This window comes from Podarcis cretensis, assembly GCF_951804945.1.
Source record: "Podarcis cretensis genome assembly, chromosome: 1".
NCBI classification, from domain to species: domain Eukaryota; kingdom Metazoa; phylum Chordata; class Lepidosauria; order Squamata; family Lacertidae; genus Podarcis; species Podarcis cretensis.
In genome coordinates, this window is record NC_137170.1 from 48,137,620 (window position 1) to 48,164,395 (window position 26,776).

Genomic DNA, 26,776 nt, shown 5'->3' on the forward strand with positions numbered 1-26,776 from the left:
TTCGAATCCCTGCGGCGGGGTGCGCTCCCGCTGCTCGGTCCCAGCGCCTGCCAACCTAGCAGTTCGAAAGCACCTCCGGGTGCAAGTAGATAAATAGGGACTGCTTACCAGCGGGAAGGTAAACGGCGTTTCCGTGTGCGGCTCTGGCTCGCCAGAGCAGCGATGTCACGCTGGCCACGTGACCCGGAAGTGTCTCCGGACAGCGCTGGCCCCTGGCCTCTTAAGTGAGATGGGCGCACAACCCCAGAGTCTGTCAGGACTGGCCCGTACGGGCAGGGGTACCTTTACCTTTACCTTTTATGTCTGCTGCTCCACAGGGAGCTGTCTAAGAGTGCTGGGCTGTGCCCCCAAAAGCATTTTTTTTAATGACAAAAGTGCTACAAGGAAGTGTGTTTCTACCATTCACACTGCAGAAAATGTCTGAGAGCTGGGTGATTATGACACACAACAGCATTCCACTCGGCAATAATAAATGTGCCTCTGAGTGAAGAACTACATTTTTTTAAGTTGGTTTCCATGAGAGAGAACATTAAGAAAATGTTTAGTTTCCCAATGAAATAAGTGAGCCTAAAAAGCACGTGCGCTTAATATTGTAAACTGCCCTGTAGTCCTTGGATGAAGGGTGATATAGAATTTTAATAAATAATAATAGTAATAATGGCTTGGGCCAGGAGAGGGATTGGGGGGGGGGGGGGAGGCTTGGACCAAGTCTTCCTGCTCCATCCCTCCTGTTTGGGCCTTTGGATTAAGGCGTCTTCACTGCATCAGCGTTTCCTGGCATCAGCATTCCCCATACGAATGAAAGAGAGACGATTCAGAGAGGCACTAATACGAGATGGAAGAATTGCAGACTCAGTCCAGCGTACCAATAATAATATTTAGCACTGTACAAACATCAACTAAACAAATCCTCACAACACCCCCTGTGAGGTAGGGAGGCATTATAGTCCCCACTGTACAGATGGAGAAACTGAGGCACAGAAAGGGTAAGTGACTTGCCCGCGGGTGGTTATCGAGATGATGGCAAAAATCATAATTTGGTGCTCCAGTTTGCACTGTCTGAGCTGAGACTAGTTACATGGTCATGCTGCCTCTTTAGGTCAAAGGGACCAGGTGCACTTTCCGAAAAATATTATTGTTATTATAATATATGGGGTTGCTGCCTGTTAAACAACATGTATTTGATATTAGTTAACCATTGCACAATTTCATTCCCCAAACAATACAGTGTCCTTTCACATTCTGTTTCAGGTTCTTCCATGTCCCTAAGGCCCCACCCAGTTTTTGGACTCTATAAAGTACTTGCTTAAAGTACATTTCTCCCCAGTGTGCTTTCATCAGAATGTATTGCCAAATAAGCCTCTGTGGGATGGGAGGCCGCTTCTTGCTGCAACTTAAAAATCTGCAGGTGTAGAAAGCTGCCCAATGGGGGTCTGGCTCTGGTGAGGCAGCTGCAGACTCTCAGCCCTCCTTGTTGCCTCTGGATTTGAGAAGAAACGCTGATGATCCTTCTGTTTGCTGGTGAGTGTGACAGCAGCAGCGAATGGTAAAAGCACAAGGTGGAGGAGATGGCCTTCCATTGCTCCCTTTGAACCTTTGGCCAGAAGTCCCAGAAGGCCATTGGCTGTATCGATTGTGCTTTGAGGGCTTCGATTTGTGCCGTCAAGCAGCCAAAGCCAGAACCAGGATTTTGAGTCTCTCCTTTCTAATACCAATGAACAACCCTACCCCACCCCACTCCAGCTGGGATCAAAAGTAAAGCAGGAAGTTGGTGGGAAGAGACTGTCAGCTAAGGTGGAGCCATGAGAGAGGAAAAGTCCGCCTGAGGGGCGTTCAGGGGAGGAAACATCCTCTCATGCAGTCCGACGCCTTCTCACAAAGCTTCTTTTTCCCTCTGGGAACATCTGCTCAGCTTCATCTCTGTCAACTGGATGTACCGCACAACGTTGGTATCTGCAGGGGGAAGAGGGTCAAAAGACACCAGCTTAGCACAGTCACCAGTCATGTTAGACCAGGCATAGGCAACCTCAGCCCTCCTTATGTTTTGGGACTACAACTCCCATGATCCCTAGCTAACAGGACCAGTGGTCAGGGATGATGGGAATGCCTGTGTTAAACCATAGTTGTTAAGTGCGAAATATGCATGATTGAGACATCGGGAGGCCATCAGGTTGGCAAAGGCCGGTCTACATGCTGCAGGGATCACTAGCAACACCATGGCAGACATGTGGCAGGCTCTGCCCCCCAGATTATCTGCTTTGTCCCACAGAACTCAACAAGAGCCGCTGAGAAGTGAGTCCATTCCAATCAGCATAACCCCACCCCTTCATCTGCATAACCCCACCTGATTCTGTTTCTTGGACATGCTAGACTTTGCTAAGTGACTCCAGGTGAACATGTCAGAAAAGCAACTACAGCCTGAGATGTATCCTTCATGGAAGAGAGGCACTGGTGCAGAGCAGTGGGGAGGGGACAGACACACAGACACACAGACACACACACACACACACACACGGGAGGACAACCCTGGGACTTTTTCCAGAGCAGGAGCAATGATGTCACCTGCCAGAGAGCCAGAATAATTGATTGGCCCTCTTTGCTGTGTGAAGTGCAAACGTTTGCATCTGACAGGTTAGCACAGAGGGAGCCAGAGAAGAGGGAGATCATCGAGAAAAAGCTAGTTGCCTCTTTTCCTTTCCTACCTTGAGCTGGCAGTTTAAATGCGAACACTTCTTTGTGCAATCATTTTCATTTCTAATTAAAAGCTCAAGGTTGCATTTCAGCTGGCTGAAGGTCCTTTGTTAAAGCTCACTAGTTGAACTTATGCAGTCAGAAGTAAGCACTGCTGAGTTCAGTCAGCCTTACTCTCAGGTTGCTGTGCACGCTAGAACTTAAGAAGACACCTGCTGGATAAAAGCAGGGCTTTTTTTTCAGCTGGAACAAGATGGAACTTCTTTCCAGCACCTCTCAGGTGAGCACCATTGCCGTTATTAAGAGAACAGGGGAGGCATTCCTGGAGAGTTCTGGCACCTCTTTTTCTAGAAAAATAGCACTGAATAAGAGCAAAGGTCAGCAACTTGTCTTCACAGTGGCCAACGAGATGCCTATGGGAAGCCCACAAGCAGGTCCTGCACACAATAGCCCTTGTCTTCTTGCACCTGCTTCTGAGACACATGATGCAGTCATAGTGATCCTAATAAACTGATCATTATGCTATGTACTGATTTTTTTTTGTGGGCCGCATTGTGTGTAAGCATGGATTAATGCAACTGCCTGAATTTTTAGATCTTGCTTGGGGCACATCTTGGAGGGCGCTGTCATGATGAATCCTTGCACTTCAAATGCAACACCAAAATGCACTATCAAATGCCTCCTAGCCATTGTCAGGCTATGCCTCTGGGTACAAGAGGGGTGCTGCCTTTGCACCTTGCTTGCAGGCCTTCTGGAAGCTTCTGGCTGGTTAACTGTTGGAAACAGGATTCTTGGTGGCCTTTTAGACTTGATAGCCTAACAGGGTTCTTGGGTTCTAGTACTTGCTTCAGAGAATATGGCAAAAAATGCTTTCTCGGTCTCTGGAACTGTTTGGAATTGTGGCCTCTGTTGCCTATCTTTTCTTTTCCTCTACCCATGCCCTTCTTCATCTCCTTTCTCAATTTCCCCCCACCCATCTTGCTAGGTAAATGTTAAATGCTCAGGAAGTTATGATGCTACGCAGATGCTGCTGCAACCTTGCAGTGTTCCCGGCAAACTGTGCCCTGTAACGTATACAGGAAGGGTGGTTTTAATTACTGAAGTCAAGTGTGCGCAGATTCATTGTCTAAGAAATATGAAAACTGAGATCCTAGCAGCTAACCTTGGGGGGAGGGAGACAGAAGAGAACAAGAAATCTGATTCTCCACGTGCACTCAAGGTGAGCGCCCGTGACATTTTGCAGTCCGGAGTGACAATACTGCATGATCAAAGAACTGTACCCAGGGATCCCTTACAAGGTCTTAAAAGTTCTTGGGCTACATAATCTCCATTCAGCTTAAAAAAAAAATCTGATGACCTTTCCAGTCTCAGTACAGTTGTACCTTGGAAACTGAACAGAATCCGTTCCGGAAGTCCATTTGACTTCCAAAACATTCGGAAACCAAAGCGCAGCTTCTGATCTGCAGCCAATCGGAAGCCATGGAAGCTGCATTAGACTTTCAGTTTTCAAAAAAAGTTCGAAAACTGGAATATTCACTTTCGGGTTTTGATTGTTTGGGAGTCGATTTGTTTGACAACTAAGGTATTTGACAACCAAGGTATGACTATATATATTTCAGGACTTCACTGTTGTTTCTCTTTAATGCACCATCTCCCTCTGTCTACTGGTACTGAGGTGTAGCCTGAGAAGAGTGGCAATATGGGTCAATGTTAACCAGAAAGTTGGTAGTTTGGGCTCACTCAGGGCAGGATTCCTAGATGACCCTTGGGGTCCCTTCTAACTCTACAATTCTATGATTCTATGGTCTGTCTATCTAATTCTTTCCTAGCCTCCCTTGGTGACCACCATCATCTTGTCAGCTAGATCTTTGGAGCTATTTTCTCGGTTTAAATGCTATATCCTCAGTTCAAACAGATAAGAGGTATCATTTGTTGGGCCAATAGTGCAGTCTTTACCAACTTGATACAACAGGGGCTGAGGAAGTTGTAGCCAAAAAGACCTGGACACATATTGAGTACATCTATTTCCTATCTTAAGTGTCCCAGTTCTTTTGTTTTTGTTTTAATGTGGGTTTTGCTGTTGTAATGTTTCCTATTTTTGTATTGCCGTTTTCAAATTTTATTGTTTTAATTATCTGCACACCACTTTTGAGAGCCCTTGGATGGAACAGCAGGATCAAAATAAATAACATGATGGGCAATTAGGAAAATCTGTGCATGTTTTACTAGCTCTGTGGCTATTCAGCTCCCTTCAGCACCCTTCGTATTAAGGAAAGAAAACCGGATTTGACTCCTTGCTGAAAATTTCAAATACGTGGAACTACAATGTAAGTCATTATACTCCTAATGGATCTTAACCCCCAAATGGAACCAAAGTAATGAATGTAGCTTTCTCTCTTATCCTCTGTAAATTTCCTCATGACATACATTTACTATCTTGAATCTATGCCAAGTGAACATAGTGAGCATTAATTGCCTAGGCATGCTAGGAAATCACACATGCTGAAGCTTGCAGCAACCAGAAACCTAAAAGTGGAGGGAGAAGGGGGAATAGATGAAAGTTCAGCCCAATAATGTGCCAATTGGAGACCATCAGCACCACAAAAAAAGAGAAGCAGTGACCCACCACAGCACATATCCATCCACGTAGATAATTTATCAAAGACATTCTGTTTTCAAGAGCTAGGGGCAGAATAGAAGCAAGTTAACATGCCAGAAGACACCCTCAGTGCTTGCTAGCTAAAACTCTCTCAGGCAAGTCTTAGCACAGAACCTCAGACTTTTAAAACAAACAAACAAACAAACCACTTATATTCTCAGAAGCAAAGTCTGAAAGATCCTGCAGGGCCTATTCCTTCCCCAGCCACCTGCAAGCCCCGATCCCCGCGAAAATAAACTCTTCACTGAAATTTTGATCCAGGCTCTTTTTGCAAACATTTCCATTGATAAAAGGCCCTCTTCTCTTCTTAGGAGTTGAGTACAATGGCTTTGCATTCAGTTGGAATTGATAATACTGCAACTTAACATCCCTTATCTCTTTTCCATTTGGTTAATGTCTTGCAATGCTATATTTTTTCATCAGGAAATTTGTACAATTTTATGTGAGTGCTGGGGCACCCAGAAGAGTGTTCGTTGGTCTGGGAATGTGTGCTGCAAAGGCACCAAGTATGACTGCAAGCACGGCAAAGTGGTCACAGCCCACATCACTGCTACAATATTTTGAGATGGCCACCCACTTGGGGCAGCTTTGAAAGTGATAGACAGATTTCTTCATTATAAGGCTACCAATGGCTGCTAGTCCTTATGATCTTGTACTATCTCCAACATGCTTCTGAACACCAGTTATTGGAGAAACACCAGTGGGGAGAGTGGCTTCTGTGCTCCTGTCCCACTTGTGGGTTTCCCTGGGATATCTGGCTGACCGGTCTGCGAAGAGGATGCTAGACTAGATGTGCTTTTGGTCTGCAGGTCTTATATTCTAAAGGAGCTGACATACTTGGGAAATAAAGAATGCAGGTAAACAGTACATTGCTAAACTGCCAACAGTTCCACCCTTTCTCTGTTGCTGCCCCACATGCTTGATACTGCCTCCTTGAATACCTGCATGATGCAACCTCTCTTACTTCTTTTAGTTCCTCCTCCATACCCCCCTTTTGTGAAGCTTTTGGTACAACCTCCTAGTTTTCATGAACTTCTGTGACCCAGCCTGTAACTAAGGCTAAGCACACACCACTGAAATAGCTGCATATGACCCTCTTGTTTGTCCCTTCCTCCCCTTCCCTCTGTTGTTTCCCATATGTCAAATTTTGAACTGTTAGCTCTGTGAGGCAGGGACCCTATCCTGTGGTATGTTGAAAAGTGCCTTGTACTCTGATGGCGACAAGAAGGAGAGGAGTAAGAAGAAGACATTATCACCATCACAGTTCTAGTAATAATATCCTCTATTCTGCCCCTCTCCTGTAAGTTCTTGGATTCCAAGTCCCATCTGCCTGGCTAGTGATCAAGGATGGTGGGAGCAACATAAAGAGGAGGCCTTTCCTCTTTTCTGTAAATGTAGGACTGATGGTTGGGGCCAGCCTCTGCCTACCTTTCCAGAGAGGAAATTGCCAGAAATTAGTTTCCTGTTAGGTATGCTGAGGCTCTCTATACAGGGAGATGCTGGCAGAAGTAGAAGAGTCAAAAGTTTCAGCTGTACCAACAGCCTAGCTCATATCAGGAGTATGAGAAGCTACCCCAACTTTTTAATGGCCTCCTGTCCTCCTTCAGATTGCCTTGTTTAATGAGGGAACTGCAGAATTACCTCAGATCCCCCTCAGCTTGTTTTGTGGGTTGAGGTTAAAGGGCAGGGAGAAAAGCAATTTGGGCAGGTTAGTTTTCAGCTCTGTAAGCCTTTGGCAGGAAAATAAATAGCTTTAAGAGATTTGCTTCATCACCAGCAGGCTTTCAGAACAGAGGAGCCTTCTGTGAAGCAAACTCCTGCTGGCCATTTAAGAAATTCTTTTGTTCGGGGAAGTAATTTTCCACCAGCTTGTCCTAATGCATCCTTATTAAATAGATATACTCAGACAGCACACTCTTGGGATACTTCAAGCGTGAGCCCTCACAAAAAGCTAAGGAGAAATAAATGCCACCATTTTACAGACAGAAAAACTGGGGGCAAGGAAGGCTAGAATGGTAGTTAGAGTCATAATAAACATTTATATAACACATTACTGTTGAAAGTGCTCCAAGTTTCTTATATCACCACTCCAGCCTTTTTCTTTTTCTAAAAAAGAGCTGTCTCAGTTCTTCTTGGCTGCACCACTCTCCCCACATTTCCAATGTGTGGAAGACACTGACAGGTATCTTCCTCTGGCAAAGCCATGAGGGGCAACTGAACAAGGGCTGGAGGACAGGAGGCATCCCTGTAGCCAGATATCCAGGACCCAAATAGCTCAAGTTGGGTCAAGTAGGGCAGGACCTGGGACAGCTCCCAGGGCAGACTCACAGCAATAATGGAAGCTAAATAAAAGACTTGAGGTCAAACAGAGCATCTAAATTAAGGGTGGCTAACCTGTGGCAACTGGTCCTGATTTTTTTGAAAACAAAGAGGTGGACCACCATGGTTTGTTGGCAGTTTCAGATCAGTTCTCTTTCTCTCTTTACATAAACAGGAACTCACTCTAGTTTTTAAACATTCTTCTCAAAAAATGTGGTTTAGAGGCAACTTATTTTAAAAAAGTAAACAAACATCTACTATATAAATGAATAAAAACAGATTGTATGCCATAAAAGGGAAACAGAGATGTGTAGAGGGGTTATAATTCAATGTACAATGGCTGGAAAAACTGACCTGTATCTGAACTTTACGGGGACCTCAAGAAGAATTGAGCGTAATTCAATTCTCTCCTCTCATTAGTTGTCATCTTCACGAGGCATTTCCGGGAACTAACTGAAAGGCAGAGGAGGGATGGTAGCCTCTAATCTAGCCAGGCTAGTTGAAAGGGTCTATAAACACACTGGCTGAGTATGTATAGGGTGTGCAGCTGCTCAGGCCAAATGGAAACCGCTTCAGGCAGAATGCTGCCCAAACACGACAGATGGAAACAAAATGCCTCACATGGGATATGAGGAGGACAGAGCGAGCCTAAATTTGTTGCATGTCTTGTGGAAAACTGAACACCACGCATCTTGCATTTCTTTGGCTAAAGCAGAGACCTTGACCTCAACCCATCTGGATATTAGAGTCCCAATTTATGGGTCCTTATGAGCAGATCCCGCCCCTGCTCCATTCATTTGCCAGTCAGATGCTTGCTGGCGGCAGTTTTGATTGCGCTGATAACTGGTGGAGGCGGCATCATGAAGGTGACTCAGCACCTCTGTCCAAAAGAGGTCCCTGTGGAACGCCCTCCCATCAGATGTCAAGGAAATAAACAACTATCTGACTTTTAGAAGACATCTGAAGGCAGCCCTGTTTAGGGAAGTTTTTTTAATGTTTAATGTTTTATCGTGTTTTTAATATTCTGTTGGGAGCTGCCCAGAGTGGTTGGGAAAGCCAGCCAGGTGGGCGGGGTAAAAATAATAAATTATTATTATTGTTATTACTACTACTACTACTACTACTACTACTACTACAGTGGTACCTCGGGTTAAGTACTTAATTCGTTCCGGACATCTGTTCTTAACCTGAAACTGTTCGTAACCTGAAGCACCACTTTAGCTAATGGGGCTCCTGCTGCTGCCGCGCTGCCGGAGCACGGTTTCTGTTCTCATCCTGAAGCAAAGTTCTTAACCTGAAGCACTATTTCTGGGTTAGTGGAGTCTGTAACCTGAAGCGTATGTAACCTGAAGCATATGTAACCTGAGGTACCACTGTACTACCAAAATGGACTCTGCCAGCAGTCTTTAGGTGATGTGCCTGTAATGCAGCAAGGGCCCATGCATGTACTATCCTCGGTGCAGAAAGGATTTATTCTGGCAGAAAGCCAATTATTTTTAAAACATGTGCCACAGCTTAGTGGTCCCCATGACATGCATAGGTGAAGTTCCCCAGGTCCATTCCTTGCCAGCCTCACTTTTAAAGTCCTCCGGTACCAGGGCTGGGAAAGACCCTCTACCTGAGGCTTCAGAGCTGATGCCTCTCAGAGCTGAATGGGTTAGAGTTGGGTTTTTGCTTCTGAGGATCAGCTTTGGAGAAAGTGCTCCAAGAGGCAGGTGAAAGCCCTTCCTGCTAGCAATTCCCTTTGTGAATTGTGAGTGCTCCCAGCTGTCTCTTGAATCAGCACAGGAGGCCTATCCATCATAGCCTATCTGCGCGGAGGCACCATTATGTTATGTGTTTCCCTGCTTCTACCATTATTCGTTGCTGAAATGGTGCGGGGAAATGCTGCATGCCATGATGTTATGACACGAGTAAACGGGGAGAGGGAGGAGAAGGCATCACATTGAAGTGGCAACTCCATCCCAAGTTTAATACCTCCTCCTGACTTTTGTGTGTGCTCTCTGTGGATGACAAATGTGAAAGGAGCAGAAGAGAGCACAAATTCAGGTGCAACCTGACAGTGGTTCCTCCTCACCACCAGTACCTGTTGGCTGTCGGGACCTTGCTTCTTTCAAGTAGTAAAGTGCCTTGTTGTAGTCTCCCAGGTGGTAGAACGCTACGCCTGACCGATAGAGTGCCTTGAAGTTCTCTCCTTCCTTCTTCAGTACTTTCAGGCAATATTCCTTGACTCTCTCGTAATTCACCAGCTCAGCTTGAAGGAGGCAGGCTACGAGAGAAGAGGAAATGAATGACAACGTGAGGATGTTTAGAGAGCTGCTCTTTCCCCTTCTTCACCACTGCTGGGGGAACAGCGAGCGAGAGGTGATGCTGATGACTCAGGAAATGGCACAGCCATTTAGCCTGAGCATCAAATCCAGTTTGTCAGTCCTTAATCTCAAGAGAAATGGCCTATTATTAGATATTTCAGTAAACATACATTGGTAGGTGTTGTTTTCCTTGTAAAAGAGGCAGGGATTCTCTGTAGGCTAGGAAGCAAACATTAGAAAAACAGGTAGGTGGCTTTGAATTAGCAAAGGAAAAGTGAATGTGGGCAGTGAATTGTGACCGGCAGTTTCAAAGCAGAGCAAAACAAAGGGAGGACTTTTAAAAAACAAAAAACTGGACATAATAGGTTACTGAGTACAAAGATACACATTATTCCTAATCTTTCTCACTCTTGTGATTTCTCTTTTGATGTTGTGAGTTATGACCAGAGAGAATTAAAAGGACAACACACATGCACTAGCAATGCTGCTTCCTTATGTTATAAGGCAAAGGAGGTTTCTAAAAGGATGGGGATAATACTGTATCCTGTATCCAAGTTGCCGGGTCAGTATATAACATCCCCCCATATTGCAAATGAGGAGCGGACTGAATTGCCTAAGAGTTCATGGGAGAGACAAAATTTCTCCTAGGCACTCCCAGCTCAGCCTCTGAGTCACTAAGAGCTACTCAACAACTGCTGAAGAAGCAAACCCACTGCGTACACAAAGTGGCAATTGCATAGCAGGAGGTTGTTTTCAGGCTTTGTGGGCAGGACTCATTGGTGGGGCTGCGGTTCAGTGCTAGAGCACGCTGCATTGCATTGCAAATGCACATCTAAAGGTCCTGCCTTCGTTTGGCCCCTGAGCTGATCCAAGCAGCAGAAGACTGTGCAGAGCAGGGGACCAGCAGGGGTGACACAGTCCAAATGAAGAACATCAGTGCCTGCAGGATCAGGCCAATGGCCCATCTAGTCCAGCATCCTGTTCCTGTATTGGCCAACCAGCTGCTCGCAGGAAGTCCATGCACACAGGACCTGAGGGCAAGAGCACCCTTGCCGCCTGGGATTCTCGACAAGGATTGCCAAGGAATTGTTTTGGAAGTTTCCCATGCAGCTTTAACCCTCTCTTCTCTTGCTCGTCTTGTGTCCTTCGCTTCCAGTTCAGTGCAGCCAATCATGAAGCCAGCAGGGCAGGAAGCAGCTGTCTGGACTAGTTACATCTCAGAGAAATGAGCTTTACAGACTGTATCCCTGTGGTGGTTGTGGCGAGATGTAAACCTGTAAAATGGTGGCTGTCATCAGAGAAGGGCACACACAGCAGATTTCCATAGCAAACTATGCTGCGGTGCAGCCTCAAAAATGATGTTCAAAATGCTTCTTTTATTCACTACTATTCTCTCCTGCTTGTCAAATGCTGATTTCCTGTCCCCACTTCTAACAGAGCTTGAAATGATCTGCCTAGGCTTCCTCTCCCCCTCCCTCTCTCAACACTTTTGCGTTTAAAGTGTGAATTTCATGCTAGAGCCCTTGACAGCTTGGCGACTGCTGTTCTATATTTATGTGTCGAATAACAGGTACAGCCTTGGCAGCAGCTGCCCTTGAGGTATCCAAGAGGCCCGTCCAACAGCACTGGAGAGCAATCCCTCAGCATGGGATAGTCTCAGAAGGGTCCGGAGAAAGCAAACTTATACAAAGTGTGAAAGGTGAAGAAAGGCAGTGCTCCGGGCATCAACACGTTCAGCGTTAATTATCTGACAGGGAGCTTGCTTTGCACCAAGTGAAGACATCAGTCCATTGAGCTCAGGGTTGTCAACATTTAGGATGCAGAACCTGGTGGCCTCCAGATGTGGCTGGGAGGCAACTCCCACCACCCCTGCCACTGGCCATCCTGGCTGGGGCTGAGGGGAATTAGAGTCCCAACAACATCTGCAGGGGCCACAGGTCCCTCACCCGCAGCTCATGGACAGCAGCTGTCCAGGGTTTCAGACAACAGTTTTCTCCAGTCCTACCTGGAGATGGCTGGGGTTGAACCTGTGAGTGTTTGCATGCAAATGACATGCTCTGCCACTGAGCTACACCCCTTCCCTTACAGCAAAGACATTCAGCCTTCCAGATATTGTTAAACTACAAATCCCATCAAGCCAGTAGAGGATGATGGGAGCTGTAGCCCAACGACATCTGGCAGACCTACCCCTGCCTAGCAACTCTGTCAGATCTTCACTGATGAGGATTTGCCCGTTCCCCTGAAGAGAGACTGGGCTTCAGTGTTAGAAAGGAGACAGGCCAAGCTTATTGATCCCACATCACCATTCTGATTTTGGGTGTGAGAGGCCCAAGCAGGAAGGCTACTTTTTGGAAATGCAACTGAGAGTCAAGAGGGCTGGGCTACATGTCTCAATGGTCTGACTTTAGCATAAGGCAGCTCCCAGTGTTCATCTGATAGCTGTATCACACTTCAGCCATAGCTAGGGAATCTTTCCCAGCTTGAGGTGCTTTATTCTGCCATGGGGAACCTTTCAGGGGCCACATGCCAGGGGCTGGAAGGGCCAGAGGTAAAAGTGAGTGGTGCAATGGATGTGACTTTTAACCTTTACAGGGTAGGCTACATTCCAGTCACACATAATTCACACACACACAGACACCCTTCTCTATCCAGGCAAGCAAGAAGCAGTATCACAAGGACCCATTCCAGCCAAGCAAAAACAGTCAAAGAGAATGTAGAGCAGATCCGGTGGAAGGTGTAGTTTGGAAGGGAGCATGGCTTAGGAAGAGTCCCAGGGGCCACACTGATAAGGCCCTGAAGGCCAAATGAGGCCCCCAAGGTCTGAGGTTCCTCACCCCTGAGTTAATCCTATAGGCATCCTTTCCCACATTGACCCAGTGCTGTCAGCATTCCTTAAAAAGATCCTTTGCATAGCTGTCCATATTACTAAGGACTCCAAAGCATGTCTCTTTAAGAGGTTTCCCATTGCTATCAGCTTGCAAACAAAGAGGGTTTTTCGACTGCCTCACAAATGACATGCTACTTACAGCCTCCTTGATCGTGTTTGGCATTAATTAGATCCGTTGGCTATACTACTGCTTGGCAGATGTACTGTGGTAAATGTGAAAATTAAAAAAACTAAGTGCCACTTTCCAACTAGCAGCTGATTCATTTAAGTTTCCTATTAGTTTATTAAAATTATGTTAGCTATGCCCTTCAGTGTTCATACAATGTGGCACTAAGTGCAGCAGAATGTGTGTGAGCCTGAAAATCTAGCCAGAATCGATTTGTGCTGCACCAGGCAGGATTCAGGGGCCCAAAGGTAGACTTAGCAATTGGGGGCATGGGGTGGGTGGAGGCAACAGCAACAACAGTGGGGAATGTTTTCAACTGTTTTTCTGCTGAGAGATGTGTGTGGCAGAACAGGCTCAGAATGGGGAAGGAGCTGGTGCATTCATGCCATTTTAAATTTGCAAACCACCCTGCGGCCTTTTGGTAAAGGGGTGGCATAGATATCCTGAAATGTCTTGAATAAATAAAACTACAGGCCAGGGAAGGGAAATTAATACTAAGGTAGCCGGGACCGTAAATTCTGAATTTCCCTGCAACCCTGGGATTTCTGGGAGATAAAGGCTTTTGAGGCTATAGCTTCTGATGTGCAAAGATAGGTTGAAGCCACCAGCCTAAGATATGGTTGGGTGAAGCAGGAGAAAAACCTACTTTATCTCTGCTGTCTCCCATTGAGTTCTCATGTCTGCAGCAGCCTAGGGAAAGAGTGTGGGAGATAGTGGCCAGTGCAGGAATGAAATCCCACCATCAGCTTTTGCATGGGGAAAGGTGACCTATATTGTCGCCTTGTGCCCAGTTCTGGATATGAGAGACAGAACAGGGATTCAGCTAGTGCATCAACCACCCCACCACTCAACAGAAACACATAAGAAGAGCCTGCTGGATCAGGCCAATGGCCAATAGCCAAGCACCATGTTTTCACAGTGGCCAACCAGATGCCCGTTACAAGATGCTTGTAAGCTGGACCTGAGCATCCTTTCCACCTGCGATTCACAGCAACTGGTATTCAGAGGCATAATGTCTCCAGCAGTGGAGGTAAAACAGAGCCATCATGGCTAGTAGAAGGAAAACCTAAGTTGACAAAAGCTGTTTCAGGCTCAATTTTGAGGACCCTGACTCTGCTGGTAGTAAGGGACATCAGCATCCTTGCAAGGCCTTCTTGTCTAGGATAGGTGAGGGTTTCTTTGCCACTGTGACAACTATGGGACTGCCTCTGGGTGCAGCTGGACCACCGCATATTGCAGGTCAGGCACTGGGTTGTCTACTTTATGCCATGTGCCCTACTTTGTTCCCTGAGAGGCTCCAGAATCATGAAAACTTGACTAAAGTAAGTCTTAATGAGAACCATTTGTCAATTGAAGCAAACAGGTGATTTGTGGTAAGATTCATTTAAAAGGTCAGTCAAGTCCATTCCATTCAGCCCAGGCTTATGGAAAGGAAAATGAGAAAGCAAGTTTAAGGAAAGAAAGTGTGGCATAGGAAAAGTATGGGCTTGGATGCAACTTCAAAGGCTACCCAGCTTAGAGGAAGTTTTCATCTTTAGTCTTTCATCACATGCGCACAGTGCCTTCTCCAGGGTTTTTGCGGGTTGCAGTTTCACTGTGACTTTTAGCCTTACTTTGTTTGGGTACTGCTCACATTGTTAAAAAAGCTGAAACCATATAAATAATAGGAACTCAGTAAAGGCAAGACCCAGTTCTCTGTATTAACCAGCTTATGTTGCTTTGATGAATATTCCCCCATCCAACCTCCTCTGCTTTCTGGCCAGTTTCTACTGTTCCTTTTGATTCTGGTTGTGGATTTTTCATTTTTTTTGTTACTGTTGATTAAGCAGGTTAAATGCCCCGGGGAGTTTCTTCATCTCTGTTCCTGTTGTGTGTGTGTTTTTAATTACCCCAATCATCTCTGCCCTCGCTTTTATCTTTCAGAATCAATATTCATCTTGTAGAGCCTGCTGAGGCTCTTCCTTTTCATTTCCTGACTTACTTTTCCTCCTTTTGCAAGGCCTGTCAGGAAGCAGACTCTGAGATGGGTGTGGATTGGGGGATTGGGGCTCACAATGGTGAAGCTCTGCCTCCACAGCAGAATACCAATGGCTGGGAACCACAGGAGGGGAGAATGCTCTTGTGCTCAGGTCCTGCTTGCAGCTTCCACAAAGGCATCTGGTTGGCCACCGTGAGAACAGGATGCTGGACTAGATGGGCCACTGGCCTGATCCAGCAGGCTCTTCTCATGTTCTCATCATGCATGCAGGTTTTTGGCCATGCAATGTTGTTGGCATCAAAACACCAGCCCCTATTCCTCCCCACCAAAAAAAAATTAAACTGGAGCTTCCTTATCTAGAGAAAACCAAGCAAGCTTTTTAAAAAAACCTGTTGCCAATTTCCCATTTGCAATATCTCAGTGACCTATTTACAAACTAAGTTCCTGCCTGGAAGCACCAGAAGACTGGCTGAAGAACCCCTTTCTTTTCCTTCCTTATTGCTCTTTCCCAGAAAGATCCCTTGCATCGTTCTGTTCTTTCCTCGTTCTTTCTCTTGGAACCAACAGTGAGACTATTTAAAGAAAATCACTGAAGTGTAATTTGACCGCTCTGATTTCAGGATCTATGTTCGCTTGTTTTGAAATCTCCTTCCCTGCTCCTACTGGTGTACACATACACATTTCACACACCTGACAAAGCAGGCTCTAGCCTAGTCCATTTATGCCACAATACTGTGATCATCTCCAAGGTGCCAGAATACACTGTTGTTTTTACTGCAGCAGATGATCGTATTATCCCTAAGGGATGCCAGTCTCTTGTGAATGTCTTTGCTGACTGAATCCTATGGAGAAGCTGAGAGCTTCATTACCTGCATTACAACAATCATGACAGAAAAGAGAGGACAAAATTCATGATGCCTCAGAGGCTCACCAAGGCTCCCTGAAGCGGACCAGTCATGGTTCTCTGGCTATTTTGTATGTTCTCTCTGAATGAACCTCTCAGGTAAGTGGCTGACCACACTGCTGTTGTTTGCAAAAGAAATGGGCAGCCAAGTGGCAGATATAGCCATAGAAAGTCTGGTTTTGATGGTTCTCACTTCCATGTACAGTGGTACCTCGGGTTACAGACACTTCAGGTTACAGACTCTGCTAACCCAGAAATAGTACCTCGGGTTAAGAACTTTGCTTCAGGATGAGAACAGAAATCACGCGGTGGTGGTGGCGGGAGGCCCCATTAGCTAGAGTGGTACTTCAGGTTAAGAACAGTTTCAGGTTAAGAACGGACCTCCAGAACGAATTAAGTTCTTAACCTGAGGTACCACTGTAATGCATTTAGGATTTTAGTGCCTTAAAGGTGTGTGTATGGGATGTGTGAGGTGTTAGGAGAGCAGTAGAATGTCATACTCCTTCTGGGGTAGTTTGTCCACCTTTGGCCTCTACCCTGGCACTCAGCAGCCACACCCTGGAAATGGCTTTGACAGGCCACCTAAACCAGGTGAGGGTAGCCGATGGGTTTCAAACCCTTGGTGAGTTAGGGACTTCCCTATTGCATCCTCCTCATGCAGCCCTGCAGCATCACAAAGCAGTGTGGGGTGGTAGAGGTTGTTACACCCACCAAGGGCCACGGGTGGGCAGAGGCGCAGCACAGCATACAGCTGGCGAGGAGTAAAATGCGTCCCTGAAATGTGCTTGGGGCCACCGCCCCTCTGGCTCTCCTCATGCGATGCCACTGGTACCATGGAAGCATCATCAGCAAAAATCATGAGGATGGGTGAGGGTCAAATGAATGACCAGAGGCACTGTGGGAGCAGCTGGAGGTGTTGCTACATTAGCTTTGGTATCCAATGGATTCTTGTGCTTTGAACTTTGCTTCTGGGAGAGCACGGGGTCGTGACTAGTATGGCACATTGGTGTAAAGCTTCAAGGTTAATGTGTCCATAGTATCTGTTAAAAATGACTAGTCCTAGGAACAGAATAGTTCCTAGTCTTCACGCCAAGTGGACTGAAATCCTTTAATGCCACAATGGGTAGGACTGGTTTGTTTACGCATACAAAGGATGCTTATCCACAAGGCTCCAGGATGGCTGGCGTGGTGTTGCTGTGTCACTCTGACTTCCCTAGAGAATACTCACACAAAACCAACTTGAACGGTTCAATTGTTAAAGGACAGAGCAGCCTTGGATTTGAGCTACAGTTGCTACAAAAGAGAAAGAACACACCAAGAACCATTTGCCCTTGGAGACTGAATCCAAAGGGAGAATACAAGTCCCTGACCCATACTCATAGGCTTGGTTCAGACATAATGCTGAGCCAAACCATGGCTGAGGGTGAAGCAGCAGACCTGCAGGTGCTTAAAGGGGAAATGGCTGCCACTTTGCTCCTTCCCCAATGTACACTACCTGGAGCTAAGCTATGGTTTGGCTCAGCATTATGTCTGAACATAATGCTGAGCCAAACCATAATGTTACAGTCCGCATAGCTCTAATGAAGCCATGCACTTAAGCTAATGTTTATTCTTGGCTTACCACTTGTGCTTTCTCTAGATGACAGATTGTGAGTCTTGGTTTGGACCACATGCTGAACCAAACCATAGCTTAGCTCTAGGTAAGCACAGCAGGACCAGAGCTGCCATCATCTTTCCTCTGGGCACCTACATAGTTGCATAACATGCCAATTTATTGCACACCTCCCCGAATGCAATATGCCGTGAAGGCAGCCCATCATTCTGTATTGGCTACTCCCCATCCCGTCCTCCGTTTGAGAGGACCATCGGAGAATATATTTAAATCCCAAAGTTGCTAATTTTGGTCTTCTGATTGTTGAATGCTAATCTAACCATAATGCTAATGCTAACCATAACCGTAAGCCTTTGCAGTTAAACACAAGCAGCACCTTCAGCCACAGTGCCTAATGACCCTCTTCAAACTCTTTAGATTAAAAAAAAAAAGAAACATTTATTCTGTTAATTAAGATGAAAATTGGAATGGGTGTAATTAATTAATTAAACCTTGCAAACCCCCCCACTGAGATGGTAAGTAAGCTTCATTATCTCCTTTTCATAGTGCCAGCTCAAGATCATAAAGCCTGTGAGTCAGGAATAAAACCCAAAGCTGTTGATTCACAACTCGGTACTTAATATGCACAATAGACATCTTTGTTCTTTTCTCCCTTTTGGCTCTTGCATTTCTCTGAGCATTGGGAAATGGACAAAAGAATGGGCTATTAAAAGGTAAAGGTAAAGGTACCCCTGCCCGTATGGGCCAGTCTTGACAGACTCTGGGGTTGTGCACCCATCTCACTTAAGAGGCCAGGGGCCAGCGCTGTCCGGAGACACTTCCGGGTCACGTGGCCAGCGTGACATCGCTGCTCTGGCGAGCCAGAGCCGCACACGGAAACGCCGTTTACCTTCCCGCTGGTAAGCGGTCCCTATTTATCTACTTGCACCCGGAGGTGCTTTCGAACTGCTAGGTTGGCAGGCGCTGGGACCGAGCAGCGGGAGCGCACCCCGCCGCAGGGATTCGAACCGCCGACCTTTCGATCGGCAAGCCCTAGGCGCTGAGGCTTTAACCCACAGCGCCACCTGCGCTGTGGTTCTGCCAAGTCAGGGTTGGTTTTAGCCCTAAGGTCATGTTTCTGCATGGAAGGTATTTTATTTACTGATAATTGATTGATTTGTATTTCTAGCTCACACTTGATACAATGAATGATCCCAGGACATGTTGTTGCTGGCATCCATCTGTCTCGATAGACAATGGAGTGCGCCTCTGGGGGTGAAGTCAAACAGCTGTGTTAGCATCCCCAAAGTGACCTCTTTGGGGTACAAGCCTGGGCAGTGTGTATGGAGGTCCTGGGCTACCCAGACGACAAAACCTCCAAAGTCCAAAGCACAAGAATCCATTTGAAACCAAAGCTGGTGCTGCAACACCACCAGGCAGTCTGGTATAGGGAGTGGTATCTTTGTCCTAAATCATTTAGGGCTTTATAGAAGAGCATTAACACCATGAATTGGGTTCAGCATATAGGCAGCCAGTTCAGATGCTTTTGAATCATCAAAATATCACATGGTGCTTGTGGAATAATTGTACCATTTTTTAAAAAAGCTGTAATAAAAGTGATAAGGGATATAGTGGATAATAATTTCCCTTTGGATATTACTACTACTACTACTACTCCTCACCCTTCACCAATAGGTCTCAGGACCGGTTACAAGAATTTAAAATTCATAATTAAAAACAGTTAAAATAATGAAAAACAGTTAAAACTGTTAAGTATTCTAAAAATACAGTTAGGATATTTAAAAGATACAGTACCTAAACAAACTTTGGCGCTAACGGAAAAGCTGCTAGTAACTGCTAAGTTCAGGAAATGCAACAAAATGTCCTTACCTTATTCATTCCCAAAGAGTCTTATAATGGGGAGTGGGAGAATATTAGGGTCAGCAATAGTCCCATTTTACGGATGTATACAGACCATGGACAGTCCCTAAGGATGATCACACACTCCATCCCTGCATGAAAACCACTCAGGAGAGGATTGCAGAGCAGCCTGCCCCTGCCCCTGCCCCACCCACCAACCAGACCTCACCTGCCAGTCATACATTCAGCAACTGTAAGAAGGGACCCTATGCAGACATGAATGTGCACATGTAGATGTAAGTGGATAACCTAGGACAATCTGGAGTTTACCTCTACTGTCCGAGGCAGCATGCTTCTGAATACCAGCTGCTGGCAATCACAGTTGGGGAGAGAGCCATTGTGCTCATGCCTGGCTTGCCGGCTTCCCACAGGCATCTGGTTGGCTGCTATGAGAACAAGAGGCTGGACCAGATGGGACACAGGCCTAATCCTGCAGGACTCTTCTTAATATTCTTATGCAGATCCATTCATACATGCCTAAGGCTCCTCTCGTGTTCACTGAAGATATGCTTAGAGGAAGATGTAGCCAGCAAGCAGAGCAAAACACTTGTTTGTGCAATGTCGGTCCCTTTATGCCTGCTATTAACATGCGAGGGAACTCCTCTGAAAGTCCCCTCTCTTGTTTTACGCTTCATCAATGTTTATTGTTCTGATATGTTTACAGGAAATAAGACTTTCCACATCAGAAGCAAGGTGGGCAGGAGATGGAAAGCAGCAAACGGTGAACAGTACCTCCTTCAATACCGCCAACAAGAGGTTAAGGACAGATCAAGAACAGAAATAGATGGAGGGGTCACCTGTGATTCAATAATGGATAAAAAGAGCAGGCAAAACGGTGGAAATGAGCAATTATTCACTTGAGCCGTTATTTGGTTATTTGTTACTGACTGGGAGAGGGCCATTAGAATCTAACCTACTGACCCAGCTAATCTCAGTTTTGTGGCAACATCAAGACGTCGTTCCCGCCCCTTCCCCCGTTGTTTGTGGTTTCATTCTGACAGAGGCAAAAGAAGGTCAAGTCCTTCTCTTGCTCAAAGTCACAGACAGGCAATGAGTCATAACCAAATGGTTGCTCGGAGCTCTGCTTGCCTTGTAATCATATGCCGACATGATGGGATTTAGTTTTGAAGGAGGGATTTTTTAGGTTTCGTAGGACCTGCCCTAACCGTTTCAGGAAGCAGCTGCCTTGGTTATGTGATGATAGTGATCAGAAAACTAGCTTGGGCTTTGAATCCTGTTCTCTCCCAGGTCCATGTACCCTATTTAGCAGATCAAATGGGCAACTCGTTCAGAAGAACATAGTCAAGCAATACAGGTGTAGCCAAGGAACTTCATTTCCTAGGACAATCAACAAGCAGGCAGTGGTGAGAGCTTTGAGGAGGCAGGCCTACTGATGGAGGGGGCACCACTGAGAGCATTTTGCTGAAGTCCCCACCCACCCCAGATCTGCAGGCAGGCACTCACAGTGGAAAAGCAGCAGGAGAAAATGGGTGAGCCCTGGGGTGCCTGCTTCTGCCAACCTAAAGCGTTCCACAAACCTTCTGCTCCCCTCATCCTTTTTAATGAACTGTGTGTGTCTGCAATGTCACCTGCTCCTAGGATGGGTAGATGGGAATGCATCCTAAGGAGCATCTTTAGCCATAGCAGCCACCTCCTCACACATTATCCCTTCTCCTGGTACATCAACTCTGCCACACACAAAATAGGCTTCTAGTGATGATTTTAGCCTGCCCTGTTTTGTTTGGTGATGGACACTCCATTTTGATATGCCAAGCATCCTTCAAATACACTGTGACACCGCCCCCCCCCCACTTGAAACACTGCGCTGAAGTCACTACAGCTGTGCTCCCTTTTGTAGCTCCGCAATACAGCTGGAGACATCGGAGGGGCAGGAGATCACGCGTTACAGTCAATTTTTTATAAGGTATGCAACAGTCGCCAGGGAAACCCTGTTGGCTTGACCCACCAATAAACTATGCCAGGTTGTTTGGATGTCAGCTAATTTAGTTCTATTAGTGTCAATGCGTATCTGTATTTCAGTGATTTGTGGATGAGACTGTCCTTGCTGCTAAGGTTAATTATGCTGTCCTCTAACAGGCCGGTTGTCTTGCACTGACATGGCAAGGTGACTTGGGATGTCAAGCTATGCAGAAGGGAAGCTGGGTTCATTCAGAGGAGCCATGGCAGGCAGGTGTACTAAGATGTCAGAAATAGGAGATGGATCAATGGAGTTGCCCTGGATAGGACAAAGCAGGTCAGAGCAAAAGGCATCTTTTATGCCATTCTGAAAGCATTCTGACCCTTATGAAATCATGTAGGTCTACACAGACCTGTACACCTGATCTACAGCAGTGTGTACTACTGTGGGATTCATACAGAAAGGACGGCACACAAACTTGTCTCACTTGTCTGGTAGACAAAACGATGGGCTGGTAACTGTCAGTGGGCATCCTTGCCACTCAAAGGCAAAAAGCCCTGTGGGAACATCGAGGGAAAGTGCAATAAATGCGCTCTCCCCTCTGCTGTAGTAAAATGTGGAAGGAACAATAACAAAGCCGTACAAGGAATTAGAAAAAGCACGTCGTATCATACGCCGCTATTGTGATGCAAAACAGTTCCGAGCACCCGGGTAGACATTTTCAGCAAGGGAACTTGCAGGCTCAGCGGAAAGGCTACCAGCACTGCCAAAACGTCACCCAAAGCCATTTCAGATCCGTTTGATTGGCATCTCTGTACTGACGATCATGCAGATGTTTTCCAGTTAACAATATCTATTTTTCAAAACTAGGGAGCACTTCAGCATTTGCTGAATTATTAATGCTGCAGCCCTGATAATGTATATAGTACCTTGCAAGCACAAAGTGCAATGGGAGATGGAAACAAATCAATGTGCGTAGTGTTGCTTCTTTTCACAAAAGAGGAAGAATTAGCCTTAGATAAGGATAGCAATGTTGCAGCATTTATACATATACAAAAATGAATTAGGGGGTGGGGTGAGGACAACCCAAAGTCATTTGATGTTCTCTCTCCAAAATGTTCCACTACAGCAAAAAGAAAAATTGCATGTTGGATGAAAAGAAGGGACGACATTTCACAAAATCATCAAATGTGTTTTGAGAGAAGCTAATTGCTGCTTTGACTTGCAAGCGAAAGAGTTTCAGCCTTATAGCTTCAGGGAGAGTTCACACATATATGTTTATCGTTCCTTGACTGCAACATCCCAGGAGGGGTTGAATGCAAGAAAAAGCTACTGCAGATCAAACACCACAAAAAGACCTTGCATTGCCTCTGACAACATTCAAATGCCAACCTTCTCAAAGGAGGCAATTCACATGTTCGGCAGTGAGCATCAACTGATTTACAGGCACATGTTAAACGGTTCCTAGGTGTATGGAGATCTAGCAGACCTGAGAAACATGCAAAAGGCAGACAGGAGAGGAGCAAGAGAGCTTTCTGAATTCTTGGCTTTCTCATGCCTCTGTTCTGTGATGCAAAGTGCAATTCACAGAAAGATTCTTTTCTATGAGAATTGAACCCTTTTCCAGAGCTCCTGTGGGCACAAAAAGACTCCTTTCCCCACCCATGTCAGAGCAACCCACTGGCCACTATTTCTTCCTAAGAGCTGGAGAAGGAGAATTGGCACCCAGCAGCGCAAAGGATGCTGCTGCACCGAGCAGGGCTGGATAGCTCTGCCAGCACAACAAAGCAATGAGCTGCCTTTTCGTCCCAAGGTAGGAATCCCATTGCCAGACCTTTGAAGCTCTGCCACTCTCAGCCATCATGGCCCACAGGAACAGGCCAGAGCTCTCTCGTTCAGCTGACCCTCTCTTGACAGGGTTTTCCATTTGTCTTTGCCCTACTCAAAGTGTTTCCAAAGTGCAAAGACTGGATTGGCCAGTCTTTGCCATCTCGTAGGTCACAGTCAATATTTTTTGTTATTAAAAATTGCATGCCTTACAAAAAGCACAGAAACAAATCTGCCAGTATAGAACAACTGCCATCCTTTTCATGGGGCTGTCACACTCTTCTCTACACCAAAGTGCTTTAGGCTTCTTATACATTCATAGCATATAGTCAATAAAATGTGTATTTAAAAGCTTGAGAAAGAGGGCAGGACAAGAAAGAGAAACTTGCATATGATCCCTACTGTATCATCTCTCCCTCCCTCCCTCCCTCTCTCTCTCTTTCTCTCTCTCTCTCTCTCTCACACACACACACACACAGAGCTAAGGTCAGTTTTGGTTGGAGTAAATACTGCAGGAACAGAATACAATTGTTTGTAAGTTGCACATCCAGGCTTGGCCACAAGTTCCTGTTGGTCCCCCACAGCTGGCACAAATTAAAATTTAACTGACCTATTTGATATCTACAATTAAAACAAAAACACCCAACATATGTGATGGTGACTGATCCTAGGACAGACAAGTACTCCGCTCCCCACTGCAACACTCCTCATACCAAATGACTGAACTGAAGCCATGGTAAAAAGAATTGCAGGAAACAGGCAGGCGGAAAAAGCTGGTGTATAAGCTTGGAGGACGGAAAGCACTTTCAAGTCCCCCGACATCAGAGCAGCTGCCCCACAGAACTGCAGGTTCCTATTTACACAGCTCTTGAAAGACATAAAGAACAGACGTTAACCCCACTGCATGACGGGTTTTAAGAGTTAGAACATTGCTAGGCACCATAGTTGGCCTTGCTTGTTTTGTCGACTGCTCCAACTTCCAAGAGAGATCTGCTGGATGCTGCCCCTCTGTTCCTGTCCCCCTCTCTTCACCACACAGTTATGGAAATATTCCCCCCCCCCAACCACTATTGGATTTCTTCCAATTTATCTCTTCTTTAGTGGAGCCTCTGGCTTAACCTCTTGGTCTCCTGACACAAATAATACACCGTGACCTAAGAACTTTGCTGTTGCTTCCCTACTCTCTCCAAACACACATCACTGCTGTTGTGCTCCCTCCTCTCCTTTTGTGTGTGTGTGTGTGTGTGTGTGTGTGTGTGAGAGAGAGAGAGAGAGAGAGAGAGAGAGAGAGATATCTGCTGCCACTGGACCTACAGTGATGCTAACTTTCCCTTGGTGACCCATTCCAGAGGCAGAGCTGTGTTATTTGGCTGCAACGAAAAACAGCAGAAAGAACCCACAGACCTTAACTTCTCCTGGTGTCCCCCTTATTGCACATCTTATGGTTATTTGTAAGAGATGGTATAAGAACATTTATATGCAATCCCATTTTCAATCCTGCCAACACCTGCAAGAGTTTTGGGGTAGACAGACTACTTCGTTTCCAGGCAGGGAACGTCCTGTAACTTCCTGATGAAATCCTGTGACTTTTCATTACCCCCCCCCCCATTTTCCGGGGCTGTTTTTGCTCTGCTTTTGCAGCTCTGTGCGCAAGAGCGCACCCCCGGAAGGCAATAATGCAGTATCATTTGGGAAGCATCGCAGAGCGATTAATAAAGCAGAATGATGTGCGGACAGCCAGGTATAAATCCACCACTAATGCCCTGTTATTGCCTCAATGACATGTTGCAGAAAAACACCCGTCTGGAGGGGCCCTGACAGATGTATTGTGGCTTCAGCTTTCCTGGAGCAGGGCCCGCTTTGGCAGATGCATGAAGTGTTACTCACAGTCAACAGATACCTATTTCTATCTGTCAACTAGGGACAACACATCATGCATCTGACAGGATACTGCCTTACACGGAGTCAGATCATTCGGCCATCTAGCTCAGTATTGTCCACACTGACTGGCAGATGCTCCCCAGGGTTTCTCTCATCCCTACCTGGCAATGCCGGGGATTGAACCTGCGACTTGCAGCATGGAAAGCAGATGCTCTACTGCTGAGCTAGGCTTTCCCTTGACAAAGCTGGCTCTTGTCCATGAAAGCCTATGCCAGGAGAAAAATGTGGGCTTTAAGGTTCCACAAGACAGACATTTCCTCCTCCTCTCTCCCCCTCTCTAATGCTAAAATATAAATGGCAAGCTTCTGGGACAGAGACCTGCCTCCATGATTATTTTACTTTGAGAAAGTTCCCTGATGTTGACCCGCACGTTTGCACACTCGAGCATTAGATATTGGGGCTCCTGGCAGTAGTTCTCTCTCCTGCTGGCTCTTCCTAATAAATAAGACTAGGAGGCAGCATGCAACGGAGACCTGAGAGAGCCGCCTGCCATCCTGAGCCAGGGGCGTTTAATCTGCTGCCTCGCTGGGGGGGGGGGGGGGGCTCCTGAAAAGGCTTGGAGAGGCGGCCTCTCCTGACCCTGGGGAAACAGGAGGGCGGCCTCCATCTGACCCAAGTCCGGAATTCCGGCCCTGGGGTGGGAGGGAAACGGCACCTGTCGTCGGCGCGGCGCTTTCCAATCGACCTTGCAAGCAGGGGACTAGACAGGGCACATTTCCCCATGATCCCTCCCTCGTTCCCCGGCGCCCCTCACGCTCTGCTCTCCGGGCAAAGTTTATTTCCAGGTGCCGTCGGGGCGAGAGCAGCGGAACGGCGCGCGCCCCTCGAATGATCTCCCGCCAGAAGGAACGCAAGAGTCCCTTTGCTGACCTGCCAAGCTGTTGTAACAGTCGACCTCGATGCTCTCCAGCAACTGGCTCTGCTCGCCCGTGAGGCTTCTGCCCAAGCCGCCGCCGCCGCCGCCGGATGAGGAGGAGGACGAGGGCGCGGCGGCGGCGGCGGCGTCTCCGTCCCCGACGTCGTCGTCGTCCTCCTGGGCCAGCAGCAGCCCCTTGAGCTCCAGCAGCGCGCGGTGGTACTTGCCGATGGCCTCGCGGAATTTCTTCTCCTTGTAGCACTGCGCGCCCTGGCTCTTGAAATCCAGAGCCCTGCGGATCAGCTCGTCCGGCTCGGCGCTCTGGCTGCCCCCGCGCTGAAGGGCGCCCACCGACGACGACGGTCCCGCGCCCCGCGCGCCGTCCGGGGCCGTCCGGCTGCCCGCGCTGGGCTTCCCGGCCGCGCCGGAGCACTGCCGCTCCATGCCCGCCGCTGCCTCGCTCCTCGCCGCCGCCTTTCGCCCTGCCTGCCCGCCCGCCCGGACACTCAGGCGGCGGCGCCACAGCCTCCCGTCTGGCTGCGGCTGGTGGTGCCACCTCTCGGCTGGGCTCGGCTGCTCGCTCCCATCCTCCCGCGGCCAGGAGGGAGACGCCGCCGCCGCTGCTCCTGCTGCTCCTGCTCCTGCTCCTCCCCGCGCGCGCCGGGTGTCTGGCTGCTGCTGCCGCCGCCTCCCGCGTCGTGTTATGTTGGGGCGAGGATTGCGAGGGGGGCAATTCTGGCTAACCCGGAAGGAGCTTCTCGCTCCGCACGCGGGAGGGGAGGCGAGGTGGGGGCCAGGATCAGCTCAGCT

General features: G+C 47.1%; 2 protein-coding genes across 6 annotated transcripts in view; one reads left to right on the plus strand and one right to left on the minus strand.

The window, feature by feature from the left end:
* The window catches only part of MAP3K9 (mitogen-activated protein kinase kinase kinase 9), a 96,739-nt gene that overhangs the window by 64,022 nt on the left and 5,941 nt on the right, over positions 1-26,776 (plus strand). Inside the window, exon 12 of one of the 5 annotated variants that reach the window (XM_079989933.1) lies at positions 20,089-20,727. The exons of the other annotated variants lie outside the window; for them this stretch is intronic. Within the exon in view, the coding sequence (XP_079846059.1) occupies positions 20,089-20,095 (7 nt within the window). The 3' untranslated portion in view covers positions 20,096-20,727. Of the gene's footprint in view, positions 1-20,088; positions 20,728-26,776 lie in introns of those variants that run through there. 5 annotated transcript variants of the gene reach the window in all.
* TTC9 (tetratricopeptide repeat domain 9) lies at positions 859-26,425 on the minus strand. The gene is made up of 3 exons (XM_079990416.1): positions 25,981-26,425; positions 9,756-9,938; positions 859-1,953 (listed from the first exon to the last, which is right to left on the minus strand). The coding sequence occupies exons 1-3, from the start codon at positions 26,408-26,410 to the stop codon at positions 1,874-1,876; spliced, it is 693 nt and encodes a 230-aa protein (XP_079846542.1). The 5' UTR covers positions 26,411-26,425; the 3' UTR covers positions 859-1,873.

Coding starts and splice junctions, on each gene's coding strand:
- TTC9 (XM_079990416.1), bottom strand. CDS start 26,410: ATGGAGCGGCAGTGCTCCGGCGCGGCCGGGAAGCCCAGCGCGGGCAGC. Junction 9,939..25,980: donor CTGTTACAACAGCTTGGCAG/GTCAGCAAAGGG, acceptor CTTCTCTCGTAG/CCTGCCTCCTTCAAGCTGAG. Junction 1,954..9,755: donor AAGGTCCCGACAGCCAACAG/GTACTGGTGGTG, acceptor TTCCCCCTGCAG/ATACCAACGTTGTGCGGTAC.